The sequence below is a fragment of the Neophocaena asiaeorientalis genome, unplaced genomic scaffold (genome assembly GCF_003031525.2).
Source record: "Neophocaena asiaeorientalis asiaeorientalis breed wild unplaced genomic scaffold, Neophocaena_asiaeorientalis_V1.1 scaffold37, whole genome shotgun sequence".
NCBI classification, from domain to species: domain Eukaryota; kingdom Metazoa; phylum Chordata; class Mammalia; order Artiodactyla; family Phocoenidae; genus Neophocaena; species Neophocaena asiaeorientalis.
This window is the reverse complement of record NW_020174269.1, coordinates 2,040,596-2,059,758: the sequence shown is the minus strand read 5'-3', so window position 1 is coordinate 2,059,758 and position 19,163 is coordinate 2,040,596. Positions and strand designations below refer to the sequence as shown.

Genomic DNA, 19,163 nt, shown 5'->3' with positions numbered 1-19,163 from the left:
TCCCGGGTTATAATCCTCAGGTTGGCTCAAATAAAATTTTTCACTTCTTTCTTAGATTGACTATTGATTAATTATTTTTGTCAAAAGGATAAATCCAGCTTCTAATTAACTGTCACTGGGTCACTGCCAACATCTAAAAACTTACCAGCTACCCCTGAAATTAAAAATACGGCGTAAAAGACTAGTGACCAGCAGAGGCAGAGAAGAGAGAAAGAGAAATGTCTTATATGGCCCAGGGAGGGGACCACAGTCCAAGGAAAGCCCAGAAAGATGTTCTTTACAGTTGCAGTTGCTAAAGGTTTAAAAAATTCAGCTTAGCTGGAATAGCAGGTAGAGACACAGTTTATCTGAAAAGTGAAGCCAAGCAAACCTCCAAAGATCAGCAATGAGATCTGGTAAGGTATGGACAGGCATGGCAGGAGAAAAGTGGGTCAATATACCAGGCTGGAGAACGCATTTGCTTTTAATTATGATGGATTTTCTACTTCGTTTCCATGACTGTTATCTAAAATTCAAGAAAACCACATATTGCAAAACTTAATGAATACTTAAAAAAATATATTTCCTGGAAAAAGAAAGTTCTTACTTTATACCTTATTCATATAGGGAATGAAAGTAGGAATCCAGCAAATAGTTTTAAGCATATGGGATACGAATAAACAAGTCAATCTGAATACTTGAGTATTAAGCAACTTTTTTTCCCCACCATTTGGGTGAAAATATTTCTCAGATATACTCTTTTTCATATTCCCAGAGACAGCATTCTGAACTCAATTTAACTTTGTCTTGACAATTGAGGATGATCAGAATAATAAAATGGGAATTTCAGGACCTATTTCTAGGTGTCCCTTCTAACTGGTTACTTCTAATGTGCTGTGAATCAGAAATGCCAAGTTGGTCATTTTATGTATAAACCAACAGTAAATCTCATGAGACCCTAGGATAAATTCTCCAATTAATAAAGTGAACATACACAGACAAACTTTTTGACCTCTATACTTTATGACCACTACACTCAGGTGAACTGCTTCTAAGTACTAAAAAAAGATTAAAAATGAAAACAAAGCAACTTTTTTTCTGATGATGTAAAATAAGTCAATGGATCTTACGGCCTGGCTGAAGAAGGAGTTCATGAATCTGGACTTTGTGGGAAGGGTGTGAACTTCTGAAAATTAGATACAAAATTGTGTTGGTCTGAGTATTTTTCTGAGTAATGAACCCATAGTTTTCATTAGATTTAAATGACTCATTAAAAAAAAGTAAAGAACTAGTTCTCTAACTCCATGGTTTTCGATCATGGCTACAAATTAAAATGAGAGCTTTTAAACGATATCCATGCCCAGTTTTTCATGAAAACTAACTAAACATGATTCTGAAGAAGGGTTCTTACTATCGGTATTTTTTTTATTGACGTATAGTTGACATACAATATTATGTTAATTTCAGGTGTACAACATAGTGACCTGATAATCAAATACATTATGAAGTGATCATAAGTCCAGTAATGAACTGTCACCATACAAAATGATGACAGTAAGGTGATTCTAATTTAAAGCTGGGCTGAGAACCACTAATTCTGAATTATAATAGATTTCAATGATGGATCAAGAGTTAAATTCCCTGATTTTGCAATGGTGAAAAATACTAATAATCACCGAACAGTGGAAGAAGTAAGGAAGCCATATACGTTTGGTTAAACTCTGAATTTATTATATCAGCCAAGCTTTCAACTAAAAACCTCAAAACATCTCTATAAATTATTCACTGTGATTTTCCAGACTAATCATGGAAACTATAAGGAGGACTATAAGAAACTGTGCTTGTATTAATTGTTAATAAAGAATCCCCCCAAGTCAGTGGCTCCTAATCCAGGCTGTATATATCAGAATCTGCTGGGAGGTTTTCTTGTTTTTCTGTTGTTTTAATAAAACTAATTCATCCTGCCTTCATACATAGTAAATCACAATCTCCAAGAATTAAAAAAAATAAAAAATAAAACCTAAAAAGCAAAAGCTCCCTCAGCTCATTTGGATGATCAGCCAAGTCTGGGAACCAGTGCCCTGAGTGAACCCACAAACCTAATGGCACCTGAGAACCTATAGTTCTAAGTAACTGGATATTCATCTATATAAGAGTTACATACCTTTTGACTAGTTTGAGATTTGGAATCTTCAGAAGAAACTGCATTCTTTGCACGTAGAAGATTGATATCATCAAAATCAGTACATTTTGGCAGAACTGCAAATCTCTTCTGAAGAGACTCTGTCTGGACTCTATTTTGAGGAAGGGCAGAATCGCAGCAGAATTCTTGCAATTTTTCCAGAGACTTTAAAACGATCCTGGTCCTCAGATGTTTCTTTGGCTCTTAGCAAGTCAGAAGAAAATATAACAATAGTATTTTATCTCATTATGTCAATTCATAATTAGCATAGGATTTTTAAAGAGGGAGCTTCTCACTAAGCAATGAATCTAACTATAATGTGATAAGGAAATAAAGAAACCTCGGGTTCAGGGTGAAGATGGCATATTGAAACATAGATCTAATTTCACTTGGTCCTGAAACCCCATTAAAAACTACAACAGGGCAGACAGAAAAGAAGAGGTGACAACTGCAAATAAAATATCTGAAGCTAGAAGGATAAATGGATAAGCAATAACCAATTCAGCATACCTGAAAGCTAAATCCTAAATCAGTAATATATAAAACCAGGAACCAATCTTACTTAGAACACAAAATGTTTATTAAATGGCTCAAGAATCAGGGCACCAGTAGCTCTGGAAATGGAAAAAGGGAGGTTCTAAAATAAACAGAACTGGTTCAAAACAATTTAATCCCTAGACCCCTACCCTACTCCAAACTCAAGGGTAACTGTCCTCCTTCTACCTCAGAAGAAGACTGGAGATTTCTCTGGAAAAGGCAAAATCGGCACAGGTGAGACGCAGTACTGTGCCTGAGCCATAAGAATGATGTGAATACAGGCTTACTGTATGTGGAGAAACCAGCCTCTTCTCACCAGCTCTCAGAACACAGGCAGCCAGAGTTCTCCCTCCAGGCAGGAGCTCAGGAGACTCTGGACTGGGGAAACTGACCAGCTCCATGGGAAAGACCTAAAGATACTGACACCAGGAATTCACCAAGGAAACCACCCCCAGGACATGTGCCTTCCTGCCTCCACAGCTTTGCTCATGCTATTCTTTCTCCCCAGAATGCCCTTGACCCCAATTTCCACATGGCAAATTGTACTCACTTCATCCAGACCCATCTCAAAACTACTTTTTCATGAAATTCTGCTAATTCTCCCAGTTTAAAGTCATCTTTTCTTTCTCTATGTTCCTATAACAAGATCGCATCTCTCTACAGCACTTATCACACTCTGCCAATTAGCAGTTATTAATAAGCAAGCAACCCATAAAATAAGGGAAACTATCATGTACTGGGTATCTACTATATGCCAGAATACATCTTTTCACCCTTTAGAGCAATACTATTAGGTAATTATTATTTAATATAAAGAAACTGGGACTGCATTTATTATCTCTTACTTTCCCATTAAAGCAAAAACACTCTGAGGGCAAGAGTTGGGTTTTGTTCATTTCTAAAAGTTTAAATATTTTCATATTAATATTCAAACCTCTTTTTAGATCTATACTTTATCCTGTCTCCTGTTAACCTTGTAGCTAGAAAAATGTATATTTGAAATCTCTTTTCAAATGTATATATTCATCTTATTTACTGTTATTCTCCCCTTTTCAGGATGTATACTTGAATCACTCTTCAAACATATACTGTAAGTTTTTATATTATATAAGGACTTCCCCCTATCGATACAAAAAAACTTTCCCAGGATGGGAGTGGGGCATAAGTCTTAGAATTGCACTCATGTGAAAAAAGAATATCTAAAACTGAAGTGTTAAAAACTAAGGTGAAGTAGCCAGGGACTCTTCTAGCTAGTGAATGCTCTGCTCTTTTCTTCCCATTATTTATTTTTTTAAGTAAACAGTAAAGTTCATATTTCAAAAAATGCCATGTCTATGGCCTTATTTCCACAAACTTCAGGGTTTGCTCAGCTGGATGTGCAGCAAGGACTTAGCGTGCATGTGGTAAGAGCCCTTGATGGCTCACTTTCTTGCCCTCCTCCTTACCATCCTTCTCCACCCTACCCTACTCTCACCACTACCAAGGAAGATTCCACCTTGAAGCTCCATCCTTGAGTTATGCTCAATACAGAAAGGTTTTTGTCAGTTCAGAAAGATCCTGGATTGAGCCCATGCTTCTGTACATCCTCTCTGCTACCCTTCCACATCTCTTAAAGTTTTTTCTCTCCTTTTTCTGTGTAGCCATCTTTCATCCTTAGGCTACAATGACCTTCTACGAGTGCACTACAGCTCAAGAGTTAGGAAAGAAAGTGTCCCACACTTGTTCATTTATATCAAGCCATTATGATTCCTGAACTCTAAAATAAGAGAAAGAACTGGTACACAAGCAATTACCCAAAATTACATTTTTTTCTTAATGCTCCTAGGACCATCAAATCTTGAGCCATCTGAAAGAAAACCAGGGGGAAATATGAACATGTTATCTGCGGGAAGAATGAAGCTTACACAGGAAAACCAAAATCTTTCATTGCCTTCCTCACAGATACTTAAGAGAGATTCTAACACCTCATAAGGCCCTCAATGAAAAAAACTAAATTGGAAGGCTTCTCAAGTGCAAAGCCCCCAAGAGCTACAAAACCCTCATGTCTGAGAAGGGACACAGATATAGGCACCAGTCCCTCAATTAGGCCTTGAGGAAGACTGTAACTACTGTGAAAAACCTGGCTCATGGAAAACTGAGTACTATGAAAATTAAAAGGGAAACCTCCTAAAATGGAGTTGGGAGGCCAGCAGGGAGAGCTCTCTTGGACATACTACCCAGCATCAATACAGATCCCAACAGGAAGAGACTTACCTTGCATCTCCTATAGAAATGACACTAGCTTACTACCACCACCAGGAGGAAGATTTTCTCCTTGCCTGGCAACAGTACAACCAATGAGAGACTGTCACAACTCAGCCAAAGAAAAGCCATTATACTTTGAACTCCCAGTTTCCTCCAATGACTCTCCCAAATTCCTCTTCTCCTCTATAAAAGAGTTTCCTCTCCTTTGCCTTGCTGAATTTGCATGTGGTTTGCCATAGTTGCATGTCCTAAATTGCAGTTCTTACCTGCTCCCAGATAAATCCATTTTGCTGATAAAATAATTGGCTGTTCTCCTGTTTTAGTTTAACAGTACCCAAGCAAACCTTAACAACCTCCATATTCTGCTCCTATACTTAAAACCTCACTTACACTATTTCCTTTTCTGAAGATGCCATGAAATGAACTATCAAATTGCCACAATATGAGATTAAGACTTGCCAGCATTATCACTAAAGTCTCTGAGCCCTTAAGAGGATATACCCTAGAAATAAGGCCATCGGTTGCTGTCCCAACATGTTAAATAGGCCAAAATCTTTTCAGTAAAAATCTTTCACTGAATTAACACCTTCACTGTTTGAGCTTTAATTTTTTGTGTACCATAAAATGTAAATACATAATAGTTACTTTCTCTACTCAGGCTTCCTCCTCTAGGCCTAGGTTATGAAGGATCAAGAAGGTAGAAGAATTATCATATTTTAAATAAAGAATTTTAATCTAGAAGGAAGCACAGAGTAGATGCTGAAATATAAATATGTGCCACTATAAACAGATTTTTTAAAAATCTGTATAAGAATCTGTTTTACAGATAAAATAATTCATCTTAAAAAAAGGAAAAAAAGAAAAACCTCTGGAATATTACAAACATATTTTAAATCAGTTAAATTAAACACAATGTTCAGGCAAAACCAATCTATACTGAAGTCAGGATAGTGGTTATCCTTGGTGGGGGGAAGGGGTTGCCAGTGGGAGGGAGCACAGAGAGGTTTCCGGGGGTCCTCGTAATATAGTTTCTTGATCTAAGTGATGGTTATACAGGTGACTTCAGTTTGTGAAATTTATCAAGCTTATGATTCTCTACATGTGTTAAACATCTATAATGAATTAAAAACATCAACAAGTCCATGTTCATAGATCTCAGGGTCTCAAGAATTCTCTGTTTGGGAAAATAAATTACACCCAATGTTTTTGAGGGTTTAAGTTCAAAAGAAGATATTTAAGCTTAGGCAGATAAAAATAAGACACAAGTCAAGGAGGAGAGTCTTAAAAAGAAAAATAAATAGATTTAAGAGGCAGTTTCAAATCTTGTCTAACAACAGAAACCCAGGTAAAGGGCAGAACTTCTTCTTTTAAAAGACTTATTTTTTAATCTTAGTGCCCTTGTTTTTAAATATTCATTCCAAATTGGGGCATGTTGTTTTAAACGTCAAAAGGTGATTCTTTTTTTAAGAGCATAAAATGAAAATGGAAAGTTTGCTGGATAAAATTTTTTACCCTGTATAATAGGCAGTCATGCAATGCAAAAATGGGAATTTGGGGAATGGCATATTTGATTCCATGAAAAATTTTGATTTTTTTCACTAAAACTAAGTAGCTTTATACTCAGCCATAAAAAAAAAAAAAAATGCCATTAGTAGCAACATGGATGGACCTAGAGATTATCATACTAAGTGAAGTAAGTCAGACAAAATCTTTTATCATATGATATCACTTATATGTGGAATCTAAAAAGTGATACAAATGAACTTATTTACAAAAACAGAAACAGACTCACAGAGTTAGAAAACAAACTTATGGTTACCAAAGGGGAAAGGCTGGGGGTGGGGTGGGGGGCACGGTGTGGATAAATTAGGAGTTTGGGATTAGCAGATACAAACTACTATATATAAAACAGATAAACAATGAGGACCTACTGTATAGCAAGGGAACTATACTCAATATTTTGTAATAACCTATAAGAGAAAAAAATCCGAAAAAATACATATATATGTCTGACTGAATCACTTTGCTGTACACCGGAATCTAACACAACATTGTAAATCAACTATACTTTTACAATTAAAAAAATATTTTAAATAACTAAGTAGCTTTATGTTAGGATATTAATTGCAGTGTGTAATAATTATAAATATTAATCGATGTCTTTTATAAAATGGTCTAGGGTAAACTGGAAAAAATGAATTTAAGTCAGATTTCAATTTGAACTTCCTGGATATGGTTTAAAGGTATAATATCTGATACATTTCCCGGGTCTTTTTAAAAAATTGTATCTTGGGCTTCCCTAGTGGCGCAGTCCGAAAAAAAAAAAAAAAAAAAAAATTGTATCTTATTTTTATATACTCTGGCTATATTTTATAATATCTTTAATTGATTTTGGAAAGTCCACATTTATATAGTATTAAGATAATGGATATTTGTATTTATCAAAATGCATTTGAGACAGAGTTCTACACTGTTTATCTGTAATTAAAATAAGAATAATAACAAAAAGTCAAGTCTGAATCTGGGGAGATTTTATTTACCAAACGTAGCCAGACATATATATATTCCATCCCATATGTTTTTCCTATGTGATGCTGACACTCCTGCACTGAAAGGTGGAATCCATGTTCCTTCCTCTTGAACCCACACAGGCCTTTGTAACTAATTCAACCAACAGAGTATGGCAGAAGTGACACTATATAACTTCCAAAGCTAGACTGTGAAAGACAATACAGCTTCCGTCTGGCTCTCTCTCACCATACTCATTCTTGGAAACCAGCCACCACTGCTATGAGGAAGCTCAAATTAGCCCACACAGAGAGACAATGGAGCCAGCTCATACTGGTAAGTGAAATCTTCAAGAACTTTGTGAGCCAGTTGTAAAACACAGCTATTATGTTACAGTATATAAACTTACAATTAAATGAATTACATTAAAAACAAAGGTAACAGGGGGCTTCCCTGGTGGTGCAGTGGTTGAGAATCTGCTTGCTAATGCTGGGGACACTGGTTCAAGCCCTGGTCTGGGAGGATCGAGCCCTGGTCTGGGAGGATCCCACATGCTGCTGTGGAGCAGCTAGGCCCGTGAGCCACAACTACTGAGCCTGCGCGTCTGGAGCCTGTGTTCTGCAACAAGAGAGGCCGCGATAGTGAGAGGCCCGCGCACCGCGATTAAGAGTGGCCCCCGCTCACCACAACTAGAGAAAGCCCTCGCACAGAAACGAAGACCCAACACAGCAAAAATAAATAATAATAATAATTAATTAATAAAAAATCCTACCCCAATTATCTGCTTAAAAAAAACAAAAAACAAAGGTAATAAATACTCAGACCTCATTGCTTCCTAAAACTTTTATTACATTTTACTATTGTCTATAATCTAAAGATTATTAACATGTATTGTCTCTGTATGGTGTAAATACTATATAATGGTGTGCTATTGCAACTATCCATCCTTTCCCAACTCTAGAAAAGTCAAGGCTTAAGAACGGGGCTACTCTAGACCTTCTCTTCCAAAGCTTAAAAACAATCCCTAAAAAGATCAAACTGATCCACAAGGAATTTAACTACTTGCCAGAACAAAATTCAACATTTTTTAAAGAAACACAAATCCCAGCACACAACAACACAAAGTTCAAAATACTTATTATCAGGACTTCCCTGGTGGCGCAGTGGTTGGGAGTCCACCTGCCGATGCAGGGCACAGGGGTTCCATCCCTGGTCCAGGAAGATCCCACATGCTGTGAAGCAACGAAGCCCGTGCACCACAACTACTGAGACTGCGTTCTAGAGCCCATGAGTCACAACTACTGAGCCGACACACCACAACTCCTGAAGCCCACGTGCCCAGAGCCCGTGCTTTGCAACAAGAGAAGCCACCGCAATGAGAAGCGCACATACAGCAAGGAAGAGTAGCCCCCGCACACTGCAACTAGATAAAGCCCGCATGCAGCAATGAAGACCCAACGCAGCCAAAAATAAATAAATTTAAAAAACAAAAATACAAAACACAATCCAAATAATTAATTACTAAACATGCAAAAAGTAGAAAAATCAGTCAAGGTGTACCAAACCAGAAATGATAGAGATGACAGAATTAGCATATAAGGACATGAAAACACATATTATAAACATGTTCCATATAATCAAGAATGAAAAGGAAAAAATAAAGAGGAGCAGAATGGAAGGTTTTTGTTTGGTAACAGCTTTACTGAAATACAATTTACATAGAAAAATGGGATATTTTTTAAAAAGAACAATACAGAACTTCTAGAGATGAAATATATAATATCTGAACTGAACATTTCACTGAATTAAATTTATATCATATCAGATACTACTGGAAAAAATTATCACTGAACTTGAAAATACAGCAGGAGAATCAATCCAAAATGAAGCAGAAGGGGAAATAATACTGGAAAATAAATGAAAAGAGCTTCCTTATTTGAGGGATAATGTTAAGTAATCTAGCATCCCTATTAATAAACTCTCAGAAGAAGAGAAAGGGAAGAGACAGAAAAAAAATTTGAGAAAAAAGTGGCCAAAAAATTCTTCCAAATTTGATGAAAACTATAAACTGATGGAACCCAAGAAGCTTTAAATGAACTCCAAACAGGATAAAGATTAATGAAGAAATAAGAATTTTTTTAAATACTAGACTAAGGCTCATCAAAATCAAATGTGGCAAATGGGACCTCATGAAACTTCAAAGCTTTTGCCCAGCAAAGGAAACCATAAACAAGACCAAAAGACAACCCTCAGAATGGGAGAAAATATTTGCAAATGAAGCAACTGACAAAGGATTAATTTCCAAAATATACAAGCAGCTCATGCAGCTCAATAACAAAAAAACAAACAACCCAATCCAAAAATGGGCAGAAGACCTAAATAGACATTTCTCCAAAGAAGATATACAGACTGCCAACAAACACATGAAAGAATGCTCAACATCATTAATCATTAGAGAAATGCAAATCAAAACTACAATGAGATATCATCTCACACCAGTCAGAATGGCCATCATCAAAAAATCTAGAAACAATAAATGCTGGAGAGGGTGTGGAGAAAAGGGAACACTCTTGCACTGCTGGTGGGAATGTGAATTGGTACAGCCACTATGGAGAACAGTATGGAGGTTCCTTAAAAAACTACAAATAGAACTACCATATGACCCAGCAATCCCACTACTGGGCATATACCCTGAGAAAACCAAAATTCAAAAAGAGTCATGTACCAAAATGTTCATTTCAGCTCTATTTACAATAGCCCAGAGATGAAAACAACCTAAGCGCCCATCATCGGATGAATGGATAAAGATGTGGCACATATATACAATGGAATATTACTCAGCCATAAAAAGAAACGAAATTGAGCTATTTGTAATGAGGTGGATAGACCTAGAGTCTATCATACAGAGTGAAGTAAGTCAGAAAGAGAAAGACAAATACCGTATACTAACACATATATATGGAATTTAAGAAAAAAAAATGTCATGAAGAACCTAGGGGTAAGACAGGAATAAAGACACAGACCTACTGGAGAATGGACTTGAGGATATGGGGAGGGGGAAGGGTATGCTGGGACAAAGCGAGAGAGAGGCATGGACATATATACACTAACAAACGTAAGGTAGATAGCTAGGGGGAAGCAGCCGCATAGCACAGGGAGATCAGCTCGGTGCTTTGTGACCGCCTGGAGGGGTGGGATTGGGAGGGTGGGAGGAAGGAAGATGCAAGAGGGAAGAGATATGGGAACATGTGTATATGTATAACTGATTCATTTTGTTATAAAGCAGAAACTAACACACCATTGTAAAGCAATTATACCCCAATAAAGATGTTAAGAAAAAAAATCAAATGTGGGCAAACCAGTGATAAATACAAAATCGTAAAAGCAGCCAGAGGAAAAAAGACATAATAGGGAAATCAACACCATAATTCAAAAACACCAAAAACCTTGATGTCACAGATGTTAAAGGTTAAGAACCTTTGAAGGAATACTATGACTCCTTTTCTTCTTAAATATAGGACTTTTCTAATATATACTTTACCTAGTTTCCTGTGACTTCTCTTCTTTTAGAGATATATATTTGAATTTCTTTTCAAATGTATGTTTTACCTTTTTATTATTATTCAATTTGTTTTCAAAACACATATTTAAATCACTTTTCAAATGTATCAAGTTTCCTTGTGAGTATAAAAGCTTCCTTCCCCTGTGGATCCTAGACATAAAAATGAGCTTATAAATTGAAGAATTAAGAACTGAAGTGGATATAATGGCATATTATTCAACAATAAAAAGGAATGATGTAATTTAGAGTACTCAAAATCATGGAAAGTAGAATGTTGATGGCCAGGGACTGGGGGAGGAGGGAATGTGGAGCTATTATTTAATGGCTTTATTGTTTCAATTCTGCAAGACAAAAAGAATTCTAGAGGTGGATGGAGGTAATGGTTTTACAAAATTATGAATGCACTTAATTGAACTGTACACTTAAAAATGGTTAAGACGAAAATTTTATGTTCCATGTATTTTACCACAATAAAAAGAAATCAAATCAAAACAACTTTTGAAAGGAAGGAGGTACTGACACATGCTACAACATGGATGAACCTTGGAAACATTAGGCTAAGTGAAAGAAACCAGACAAAAAGGCCACATACTGTATGATTCTATTTATATGACATGTTCGGAATAGACAAATCTATAGACAGAAAATAGATTCGTGGTTGCTTAGGTCGGTGAGGGGGGCGCTGCTTGGGGAAAATGGGAAGTGACTGCTATTGGGTACTGAGTTTCCTTTGAGGGTGATGAAAATGCTCTAAAATTGACTTAATGAGGGCTGCACAATTCTGTGAATATACTGAAAGTCATTGAATTGTACATGGTAAATGGGTGAATTGTATAACATGTGATTATATCTTAATAATCTGTTATTTAAAAAAAAAAAAACCCAAGGTGGAGCAATCACCCAGCGTTTGACTGGGGAAAGCTCTTTCCTCTTCCTGAGTGTGATTTTTACCAAGTAGCAAAGGTCTTATTTCAAAACATTCCAAGTCTGTTGCCCCTTGTCCACCTCAGCTCTCCTGGGTGCCTGAAAAAGTTACTTAAGTGTGGTAACCCTCAACCTCACCTATCACCGGAGGACAGCAAGGGTTGTTTGGAAGAATAAAAGAACTACAAAAACCTGTACAACAATGGCAGGCAAACAGAGGGTTCATTAACAGCTTGACGAATTTACTGAAAAACTGAATAGATCAGATCTATGTAGAGTAATGAAGCAAAGAAAGGTAGACGACCCTGGAAAATGCAAATTCTGTCAAGTCATGCCTCTCGTCATGGCCCCTTCAGGTAGGAGGAGAAAAAGGGTATCATCAGATTTATCCTTCTCTTTAACCATACGTCTCCATTTCTATAGTTATTTCATACTAAGGCTTTCATGTTAACCCTAAATCCAAACTTTACCTCTTGATCCACTAAATAGAAACTTTTTTTTTTTTTTTTTTGGTTTTGTCTCGTTTTCTTTGCCTAAATTCCTGGGGATAATGAAGAAAGAAGCATTTTCTGTCCTCCCCTATCACAAATTGTCTGAGGCCAAAAACTAGAGAAAAATCTGCTCAACCATCTGTATCCAATACCTCCCCTAGAAGTCCAACAGCTCAGGAATAGTGGTTTTACCCAAAACCCTTTAGCATACAGAAAAAGCAGCTCCATGATTAAAAAGGACAGGGTAGATCTACCTGTCCTGACATTGAAAATTGTTCAAAATGTTCTGCTAAGTGGAAAAAAACAGTTGCAAATTAGTATATATAGTATAATATAATTTATAAAATATTATTATTAGTTAACTTATTTTGGGGTCTATTTGAGTACATATAGATGTGTATAAACAGAAAAACCTGGAAGAATGTACAGCACCCCCAAAAATTAGCAGTAGCCCTTACTGAAAGGGAGAGATTATGAGGTCTTTTACTGTCCACCTTCTACATTTCTGTATTGTTTGAAATTTTTATAACAAGAACGTTTTACTTTCATAATCAAGACAAAAATTTGCTAGAGGGAATAAGAGAGAAAATTGGGAGAACTACAGCCAAATTGCAGAACTCCATCTCTTACCTCCACTCCCCCAACCTCTTACCCACACCACCCCTTATGAAGGGGCCAGTCTACTCAAGCACAATGGAGACCTTTCTCCACAATGGAAAAAATGGCCCAATACTCCAACAGTCTCCTCTGCCCTCAGGAGAATGTGAGAATATCAGAGTCATTACTTGTAAGAATGAAGAAAAATTGCCCCAGAACTCACCAGCGTTCCCAGGCATTACTGAATCACTTCCTTCTTCCTTTTCTTGGACTTTCTTTGCTTTCTTTTTAACAGGCCCATCACTCTCCAGGGGTCTCTTTTTACTCCTCTCGATTTCTGCAACCTATGTTAGAAAATGATATTATCTCTAATCTCAAAACTTGATGTATGCAAAATAACTTAAACCTTACTTCTTTTTTTTTTTTTTTTTGCGCTATGCGGGCCTCTCACTGCTGTGGCCTCTCCCGTTGCGGAGCACAGGGTCCGGACGCGCAGGCTCAGCAGCCATGGGTCACGGGCCAGCCACTCCGCGGCATGTGGGATCTTCCCAGACTGGGGCACGAACCCGCGTCCCCTGCATCGGCAGGCGGACTCTCAACCACTGCGCCACCAGGGAAGCCCTAAACCTTACTTCTGAATGACAGCAAGGTTCTTGCCATCCACCCTTCATAGAATCATCTGTTTAGAGTTATGGGTGAACTGTTTTACCATCTTCAAAGACAAGGTGGAGACTGGCAAGTCATGAGCCTCAGCACCTCAAGCCCTCCTAGAATTAGAACCAAGGCTGCTACTTTTCTTCACTCGATCAGTCTTCCCCTATCTCAGATTATGAATCACCCTACTTACCTATGTTAAATAGAATACCTTTAAGAAAAAAACCTAATATTTAGAAAAGTTGAATTTAGACAGATAATTTAAAACAGTATCATTTTTGAAATGTTAATTGTCATTTAACTGTTTCGCATTCAAACTTGATTTATGTTCACCACTGAAAATGCCACAAGATTATGGACTATATGCTGGCAGAAAACCTGTCAAAAACTTAAGTCCTTCACCAAATAACCTCTAAATGGTAGGCATAAAATAAAATCTTGGTGAATTCATGAAAATATAGGCTATGGTCAAAAAACAAAGACAGGAGAGGAACAACCATCTATGGAAGAAACATAAATGAAGGGAACAAGATTTTGAAGCAACAGGAAGCATACAACTAGTCATCACATCTGTATCATCTTAAGAAACTTTGTCCACCCAAATTGTGTATCAGACTTTATAACCTGAACTACAAGGGGTACAGTCACCAGGGAACTGCACATGACTTTGACCCGTAAACGCTTGAAATACTAAGCAAGGCTGTTGCAGCCTTAAAAACTAGAGATTTAAAGGCAGTTTTCGTCTAGTCAGCTAACCAAACACATACAAATAATAAATAATGCTCCTCTTCAACCCTCAATCCAGAAAAAAAAACGGGGGGGGGGTAGGGGAGAGGATGGAGATTAAAATATGTATCCTTTGACTCTAACCTCATCAGAATGAGCTAAGGTCTGCCATTAAGAGCCGGTGTGACCTTAGCCTCAAATCTATTACCCCAAGTGTAATATTACCCTAAAATGTCTGAACTGCACCTAGGACGGATGCTGCCCTGCCTCTTCCCTCTTTCTCCTTCCTGAGCCCCGCCCCTTTCCCTCCTGGCCCAGTCATCTCGCATATTCTCGCGCACAGTCCCCGCCTCGTCCCGCTCCACCCACAAGCACCGCCCCCGCCCTATGGTCGCGCCCACTCCCCGATGGCCCCGCCCCGCCCTGGACCGAACCCACCACGTGTGGCAGCAACTGAGGCGGGAGAGTGGCCGCTAGGGGCGCTGCGGAGTCAGAGTCAGGATCCGCCTTCTCGGCTGCACCCGTTGGGGAGGAGGTGGATTTCAGGCTTCCCGTAGACTGGAAGAATCTGCTCAAAACCGACTGCCTCGCAGGGCCTGGGCCGGCGGGAGCGGCGCCACCAGAGACCGGCTTCCGGCGCGACATCGCGGAGCACGCAGCCACAGCCCGGGAGCAGGACGAGCTGGGAGCGCGAGCCCGCGGCCGCCGTTCCCAGGGCGTCTGCGGGCGCGAGCACGTCGCAACCCTGCAGTGCGCCGGGGCGGGGGGCGGGACGAGGGCGGGGTCTCGCCTGCACAAATAGGACTGAGGGGGCGGGGTGGCCGATATTTCGCGCCAAACTGGCGGGTAATCCCCGTGGTCAGTGTGACGTGCTAGCTTGGAAGTGTTTTCTGCTGCTATCATGGTTCGTCCGCTAAACTGCATTGTCGCTGTGTCCCAGAACATGGGCATCGGCAAGAACGGGGACCTGCCCTGGCCCCCGCTCAGGTACCTGCTGGGCAGGAGGTGGGTCGATTGTGTTGGATCGGAGCTTAATCGGGACACCTGGGCCGGGCCGGGTCGACGCTGCGAAAAGAAGGGGTCGGACTCGTGACCTGAGTTGGCGGGAGGTAGGCTTAGACTTCCTTCCGCGTCAGGAGCCTGGCGGCTAGTTACTTATTTCCGTCCCGCTCCAGCTGCCCCGCTAGGCTTTTTCCCCCCGCGTCCTACCCCAGTCCTGGAGGTCCCCCAGCGCACAGTTTGTCGGGTGCGTTAGAGCTGAAGCCCACGGGATCCCATTCTGAGTAACTCCATGTGTTTCTCTAACTTGTAGGAATGAATACAGGTATTTCCAAAGAATGACCACAACCTCTTCAGTAGAAGGTAATGTGGGATTTTTAAGTGATTCAAATTTGCGAAGGGTCTTGCCTAAGGAAGCTTACCAGTGCGAATTTTACTTAAATTAAAAGTTTTTCATGTTAGTCTGGGACCTTTTGTCCTAACATAAATGAGGATGCAGTTCCCAAGATTCATTAAACATTTTTTTTTGGAAAAAATTTCTTTGAAATTTTATGTGAGCGCGCGTACAACTCAGGTATTGGTCAAAATTGGAAGCTAGGTAGAGGCTTCTGTGGAGGTTAGCACTGGCAAAGGAAACCAGAACAGGCCTTTGAAATAGCTGCTGGAAGAGATGATAGTGCCTGAATGGCAATGGAGAGGACAGAAGTCCAAAAAGCGGTTACAAGATACTCAATTTGGAGATTAGAAAGTTAAAGGTGATGCAGGAAGGCATCAAAGATGAACTCTCAGATTTTCAGTTTGAGAGTCTGGGTGACATGGGAAATAAAGGAGTGGGGAATAGCGTGCAGCTGTAATGATGATGATTTTAAAGTGCTTGTTGTATATCCGGGACAATTTCAGCACGGGGAACTAGATGAATTGAGCCACTGGAGAGAAGAGGATAACCAAGGATAAGAATGTGGGCATGAGGGAGAAAAAACCTAAGAGACATGTGTGTTTATTCATTAGAGGAGGAATAGCAGAGTAAACAGGGAAACTAAATCAGAAAGGAGCAGATGCAGCATAACTATAACAGGACAGATAAAAGGTACTTCAATTTGGCCCTTGAGTCACTAGTTGGAGACATGATGGCAAAAGCTTGAAGCTAAAAAATTGACATGAACCACTCTCAAGAATCCTAAGTATGGCCTGCTAATTGGAAGAGCATCCCATGCCTGACCTGTTTGCTGGTTTTCAGTAAATATAGTATTACTTGGATAAATGAATGAAAGGGTACCAAGGACGTCTTGGCTTTTTTTTTTTTTAAACGCCTCCCTATGTCCTTCAGTTATCATCTCTACCTTAGTTGTTAGGTCAGGTCTGTGCCATATTCCTCATCAGAATTCCTCACCTGTTAGCTCCATTATCTTTAATAGTTGATATCTCCTTATTGAACACGTAAAGCTCTTTGAAAATATAGTGCATATTGTATAAGGGTACTCTGGATTACAGGGGGTTTTTTGTTTGTTCTTGGAGGAAAAAAATTTTTTCCAACATTTGGAGGTAATATTTGGTAAGAGTAGTGAAGCAAAACCTGAAAAATGCTTAGTCTTACAACTTGCAGTTTGTAAATTTAGTGTTTTTGTTTAAATAAAATCAAACGATGTTTCTTTAAGAAAACAGATACAGGGACTTCTCTGGTGGCACAGTGGTTAAGAATCCGCCTGCCAATGCAGGGGACAGGGGTTCGATCCCTGGTCCGGGAAGATCCCACATGCCGTGGAGCAACTAAGCTCGTGCGCCACAACTACTGAGCCTGCGCTGTAGAGCCTGTGAAGCACAACTACTGAATCCCGCAAGCCACAACTACTGAAGCCCATGCTCCTGGAGCCCGTGCTCCACAACAAGAGAAGCCACCGCAATGAGAAGCCTGTGCACTGCAACGAAGAGTAGCCCCTACTCACTGCGACTAGAGAAAGCCCACGCACAGCAACGAATACCCAACGCAGCCAAAAATAAATAAATTAAATAAATAATTTTTTTTAAAGTAATAAAACAAAACTACATTGAAAAAAGAAAACATACATGCACTCCTTTTGATAGTCTATCAGAACATATCAAGAATCATAGAAATGAATATGTTCCTTTGATCCAGATACCTGACTCCCAAGGGTTTTTTTCTCCTAAGTAATTAAACAAAAATGGAAGCTTTACATGTGTATAGTTTTTATAGAAGCGTTATACTTGAACTAGATGCACAGAGGCACAATTGATAAAGTTTTAAGCTAATTGCATGGAATATTAAGCAGCTGTCTTTAAAAAAAATGACTAATTTAAATGTATAAAGTATGCAGATATGAATAATACTGTTATATCAGTTATTACAGTACATATTAGATGCTGAGTATTGTAAGTCTTCAATCGCCACAACAACTCTACAAGTAGGAACTACCATTATCTCCGTTTTATAGATAAGGAAAATAAGACACAGGAGATAAACATGACTCGCCTAGTAGATGACAGAATACATTCAATTTGAGCGCTTCAACCCAGAATCTTTGCTCTTAACTACTATAATATACATGACTACAGTTGATGAAAAGTATATATTGGTTATAAGTTGGCTAAAGCCAAAGGAAATAACAGTTACTAGACTTCGATAATGGATGACAAATGGTAAATTTTGATAAAGCTGTTTTAAATTTTAATTTTTTAAAGCAGATCCACTAGGTGTCCCTATGACGATCTATGTGTATATGTATGAATATATAAAAATATATATGTATACTCCCAAAATATATTTATCTTTTGCGTGTGATTTTACAGGTAAACAGAATTTGGTGATTATGGGTAGGAAAACCTGGTTCTCCATTCCAGAGAAAAATCGACCATTAAAGGACAGAATTAATATAGTTCTCAGTAGAGAACTCAAGTAAGTACTGTACCATAAATTCACCACAAGAAAATCATGTTCCGTTTCTTATGGCAGAGGTCAGTATAGGACAAAATAAAATAGTATGAATGTAACTATGGATGAAGCTACTTAATATCATAAAGGTGATTACAGAAAATAAGCAGTTATTTATGCCGTATGACAGTAACTTATTCTGTTACTCAAGTGACTGATTTCATCACCTTGACAAATTACATTAAATCTAACTATGGTAATAATAGATTTGCACGTTTCCTTGAACCATTATTCAGTAGACTTAAATATCAGTTATATAATGTAATTTAATAAACTTTTCTAGTTTCATGTAAAATCAAAATACATATATTATGGAACTTGACAAACTTAAGTGGTTATCCTGTCTCTGTACCTAGCCCTAAACGCAATAAGATGTAAATTTTAGGATGGGCTAAAAGCTGGTCCTAGTCTTGTGCCCTGTTATTTCTAGTTTACCACAACAGCCAAATAATATTTTGTGCTTTTGTTCTTTACCCAGCATCTGAAGGTTAAAATTTTCAAAGTTTTGAAATGGAAGCATTTCCTAGGAATTCTAGGGAGTGTCTCTAGTTGGCCTGGGGGAGGAATATTCCTGTTTACCAATTTAACGTTAGGTAACATAGTTCTGGATGCCTGGAAATGCCCTGGGGACTTGGCAGGGTGAGGAGGGGGAAGCAGTTTAGGTAAAAGCATTAAGACTCTTCATCAAGTCAACTCCAGTGCTTTTTACCTTCACCAAGGCTTCCATGGCATTTACTCTACATGTAGTGCAAACTGATTGCTATTTTGTTTCTTTTTGTTATTTTTTACATTGGTCCCAGCCCACTAAAATAA

The 19,163-nt window shown here is 38.6% G+C and overlaps 2 protein-coding genes across 3 annotated transcripts in view; one reads left to right on the top strand and one right to left on the bottom strand.

The window, feature by feature from the left end:
- MSH3 (mutS homolog 3) overlaps positions 1–15,122 on the bottom strand; it is a 182,367-nt gene extending 167,245 nt beyond the window's left edge. For both annotated transcript variants that reach the window (XM_024755697.1, XM_024755698.1), the window contains exons 1-3: positions 14,846–15,122; positions 13,248–13,368; positions 2,144–2,364 (exon numbers count right to left, since the gene is read on the bottom strand). In XM_024755697.1, coding sequence (XP_024611465.1) covers positions 2,144–2,364; positions 13,248–13,368; positions 14,846–15,049 — 546 coding nt within the window. In that variant the 5' untranslated portion in view covers positions 15,050–15,122. The remainder of the gene's footprint in view (positions 1–2,143; positions 2,365–13,247; positions 13,369–14,845) is intronic.
- A 121-nt stretch (positions 15,123–15,243) lies between these two features.
- DHFR (dihydrofolate reductase) overlaps positions 15,244–19,163 on the top strand; it is a 22,770-nt gene continuing 18,850 nt past the window's right edge. The window contains 3 exon segments of the mRNA XM_024755699.1: positions 15,244–15,391; positions 15,717–15,766; positions 18,209–18,314. Coding sequence (XP_024611467.1) covers positions 15,306–15,391; positions 15,717–15,766; positions 18,209–18,314 — 242 coding nt within the window. The 5' untranslated portion in view covers positions 15,244–15,305.